The sequence below is a fragment of the Xiphias gladius genome, chromosome 1, assembly GCF_016859285.1.
Source record: "Xiphias gladius isolate SHS-SW01 ecotype Sanya breed wild chromosome 1, ASM1685928v1, whole genome shotgun sequence".
Taxonomy (NCBI): domain Eukaryota; kingdom Metazoa; phylum Chordata; class Actinopteri; order Istiophoriformes; family Xiphiidae; genus Xiphias; species Xiphias gladius.
Window position 1 is genome coordinate 20,352,302 of NC_053400.1, and position 3,657 is coordinate 20,355,958.

Genomic DNA, 3,657 nt, shown 5'->3' on the forward strand with positions numbered 1-3,657 from the left:
CCTCACTGAGGTCAGCTGACATGTTATATTTTTAACATGTGCTGGCATTTTATTGTCTGTAGCTTAGCTTCTGCAGCTGTACCATTACTGTGGTCACATTAGCTTGTAGGGATCCTAACATCCTGGCTCCCCTTTCTAAAAGTGCCTTTTTTTTCTTAAGGGGAACCTTTCAATTCAGCACTCACGTCTTTGGAAACTCATGTATAACAGGTTTTGTGCTGGACACATTGACAACATAGTTAAAATTGGTATTTATGTATAACATGCATACTATCTGTCAGTACCTGTGTGTAAAAACCTGCCTGGATCGTCTGTATTGTGTTGATCAACCTTTTTGCCACCCTGCTTGTAAAACTTCTTTCGCTGGCTGAGAAGGGGCAGAGACTTTGCATGTTTTCACTTCTTACAGGGGAGACGTGTGGTGGTGAAGCAGCTTTTCCCAACACTCAGTCTGTAGAGTGGCAGGTAGAGTGGTGTACAGAAGACAGAGGAGAGGAAGGACGGTTTTAACAGCCCGTTTCATACTTATACTACCATGAATGATATCAAGTTGGCTCTGCTAGGGAGCGAGGGTGCTGGCAAATCAGGTGAGCACAATAGACATTGACACTGCTTTTACTGTAAAGACCGACCTGATGTACTGTACTGTTTTGTTGAGCTTTGTTTTTGGTCTGTAAATTTTGCATGGTAGAAAGTACATTGTGGATTATATGAAAGTGTGACATTTTAGTAAATGTTTGTCTGTTTATATAATATAGCCGATACATTGCCCATTATAGAATACATTGTTAAGGTTTATGATAAAACAAAACCAATGCTAATGGTAGAGAATAATATTGATTTGGTTGCCAGTGAAAGAGGTGATTTTGACATGGTTGTATCTTCTGAAGCTAAATGGAGCATTACCAACCTTTAGCTGAGAGGAAATTAGATGTCATGTCAGTGGGTCCTGCATCACCAGTGGAACTACTGGGCACTGTTTTTTGGGGAAGAATAAGCAACACTCAACCAGTATTAAGATTTTTTGTTTGTTTGTGGAAAATCAGGTCCTTTCTTTTATGTTAGAACAGGCAACAAAGTTTCCCTGCAAGACTATTTAACAATGACAAACATGCCCATTTTAAAAGTATGACAATAAATTAAATACACATCATGCAAAAGATACTTTTTCTTGCAGCATAAGTACACATACCCACATCTGATGAAGTCTCTCAACTGCCAAATTTGAAATGTCTAGGTTTTATATAATACAATGATTACGTGAATAGCCTGCATGTACATACCAACTCCATCTTTCTTACTCTCATATTCATATTCCAGCTCTTCTGGTGAGATTCCTGACAAAACGGTTTATTGGAGAGTATGCTTCCAGTGCCAGTATGTAAATATACTCAATAAACCAGTGATGATGTTATATCATAGAGAGATATGTCATGTATGGCTCTCATGGGTTTTCCACAGTGTTTCTTTTGGCCTCACACTAATTACATTATATTAATTTAAGGTGGCTCAACAAAACCTCCTTTGCAGTCTGTTTCATAAGGGTTTGAAATCAATGACGTGCACATTTTACCAGCACTCAGTGTTTATCTTACAGGCTGGATGACTGTAATAGAATTACAGTTTTTAGAGGGGTATAACATTTCAAACTTTTCACTTCTGGCCTAAATTAATTAGCTTGTTTGCCCCCTCTGAGCAATCATGCACCACAGTAATTATAGTAATCATTGTTCCATGGTTTGACTAAACTGGCACCATGCTGTGTTCATTACCTCTCTGTAAGAAAGCTTTGTGCATTTTAATTTACGGTTATTGCCTTCACTTGTATTCAGCCATTAACATTTGATTCATAATGTGTTACTTTGCATAAAAAACATTTCATGCTTTTGTTTCTTTGCAGATTATTTATACCATAAAAGGATGTCCATTGATGGGAGACAATTAAACTTGGAAATATTTGATCCATGTTCTCAGGTGGTAATAATATGTTTTGTTTGTTTAATCATTTTTCTATTCCACACAAAATAATGTTATCAATGTATGTTTTGGTTTGAATGGTCTAAGCTGTGACTATTACGACACCAGAGGGTGTTTACAGCGAGCACACGTGGTTCTTTTTTATCAACAAAGTTTTTACTCTTTTTTTAAACTCTGACTGCAAAAGAGTCCCACAGAACATGAATCTCTGTGACTCTGCTGCATCCCGTAGCTAATTTACTGTCTCTTTTAGCACCCTTCTTGTTTATTTTGGCAAATATTTACCGTGATTCCCATCACTTTTCACAGTTTTCTGCAGTGAGTTGGAGTTGTATTATCCCATGAAGTATCCCATGTTTAAAACTTTTCATAGTTTCTTTGGTCAGATCAGTTGATAGACAATGTGCTGTGTTTGATCTCCACATCAACCTTTTGCTGTGTCAGAGTGTAAGCAGCAGATGTATCCCAGAGGACCCTGTGAACTGGGCAGATGGATTTGTGGTGGTGTACGACATCAGTGACCGGATGTCCTTCCTCCATGCCAAAAGCATATTGCGGCAGATCAGAGAGGCCCAAGAGGAGAGCTGTAAGGGGTGAGTGACCGTAGTCTGCTGGGAATGAAGCCGAGCTGAGGGATTTGCTTTGATGAACTAATGAGTACCATTCCTGAGATGAATGTGCATAGGCCTATCAGGGTGAGGATCAATGTGGTATGCTGCGAGTTAAGACTGCATTCCAACACGCTGTACTGAGACGAGCAGAAGTATTCCAGTGTGAATTACACACACACACAAACACACACAGACACACACACACACACACACACAGTCTCACAAGGTGAAAACAATACCAGCCAAGCTATTGTGGCTAGTAATTAATGCTAATTCAGCAGCTTCCTAGATTGATACTGTTGAGATATTCTGGACATGCCATGGAAAACACCAAGCATTTTGAAACTGACCTGATGCTATTGTTTGGTCAGTTTGCACTCGGACATCAAAACTACTATGAATCTGGACTGCTAGGCACCTTCACCACCTGGTTCACTGGCTGTTGTGTAACCATACTGAACTCTCTCTATGCCAGACTGGGGGTCTTTCCAGTATTCTTGGTGGGAAACAAGCAGGACCTGTGCAATGCTCGTCAGGTATGTGAGGAGGAGGGCCGATCCTTGGCTCAGGAGGACGGTTGCCACTTCCAGGAGGTGTCTGCAGCAGAGGACTGCTTGGAGATATCCAACTTCTTCACTAAGCTCATTCGTCATGTAATGGAGAACGTAAAGCACCGTGCAGACCGCAGACATTACAGTGGCTCCAAGTCCATGGCCAAACTCATCAATAATGTCTTTGGTAAAAGGCGGAAGTCTGTCTGATGGAGGAAATCAGTGGTTACTGATTATAATGTATGTAACTAAACACACTTTTTGTCTGGGAACTCCAGGCATTTTGTATTGGTTGACAAATATGTGCACATATTGTACTGAGCATTATAAAAATACCATTTTTACTGAAATTGACATGCCAATGCCCTTCTTAAGGAAATAAATCCAGAATGAGGCTCTCAAAGACAAAGTCAAGACATTTTGATATCCCACTATAAAACCAATAAAATTTACCTTCTCTGACTGAAAACAATGGGCACTATTGGTGGGGTTCCATGTTGGTGATTTCACCGCTGTGT

At 40.0% G+C, this 3,657-nt stretch overlaps 1 protein-coding gene across 2 annotated transcripts; it reads left to right on the plus strand.

Annotated features, from left to right (window-relative positions):
• Nucleotides 1-476: 476 nt before the first annotated feature.
• On the plus strand, nucleotides 477-3,440 carry rerglb (RERG/RAS-like b). Of its 2 annotated transcripts, none has more exons than XM_040135133.1 (5): nucleotides 477-587; nucleotides 1,321-1,377; nucleotides 1,901-1,974; nucleotides 2,422-2,570; nucleotides 3,064-3,440. In XM_040135133.1, exons 1-5 carry the CDS (start codon nucleotides 536-538, stop codon nucleotides 3,347-3,349), a joined length of 618 nt encoding a protein of 205 aa, XP_039991067.1. In that variant the 5' UTR covers nucleotides 477-535; the 3' UTR covers nucleotides 3,350-3,440. The 2 variants fall into 2 exon arrangements, with proteins under 2 accessions (XP_039991067.1, XP_039991075.1); XM_040135141.1 differs by having other exon boundaries at nucleotides 2,422-2,563; nucleotides 3,081-3,440.
• The last annotated feature ends 217 nt before the right edge of the window (nucleotides 3,441-3,657 follow it).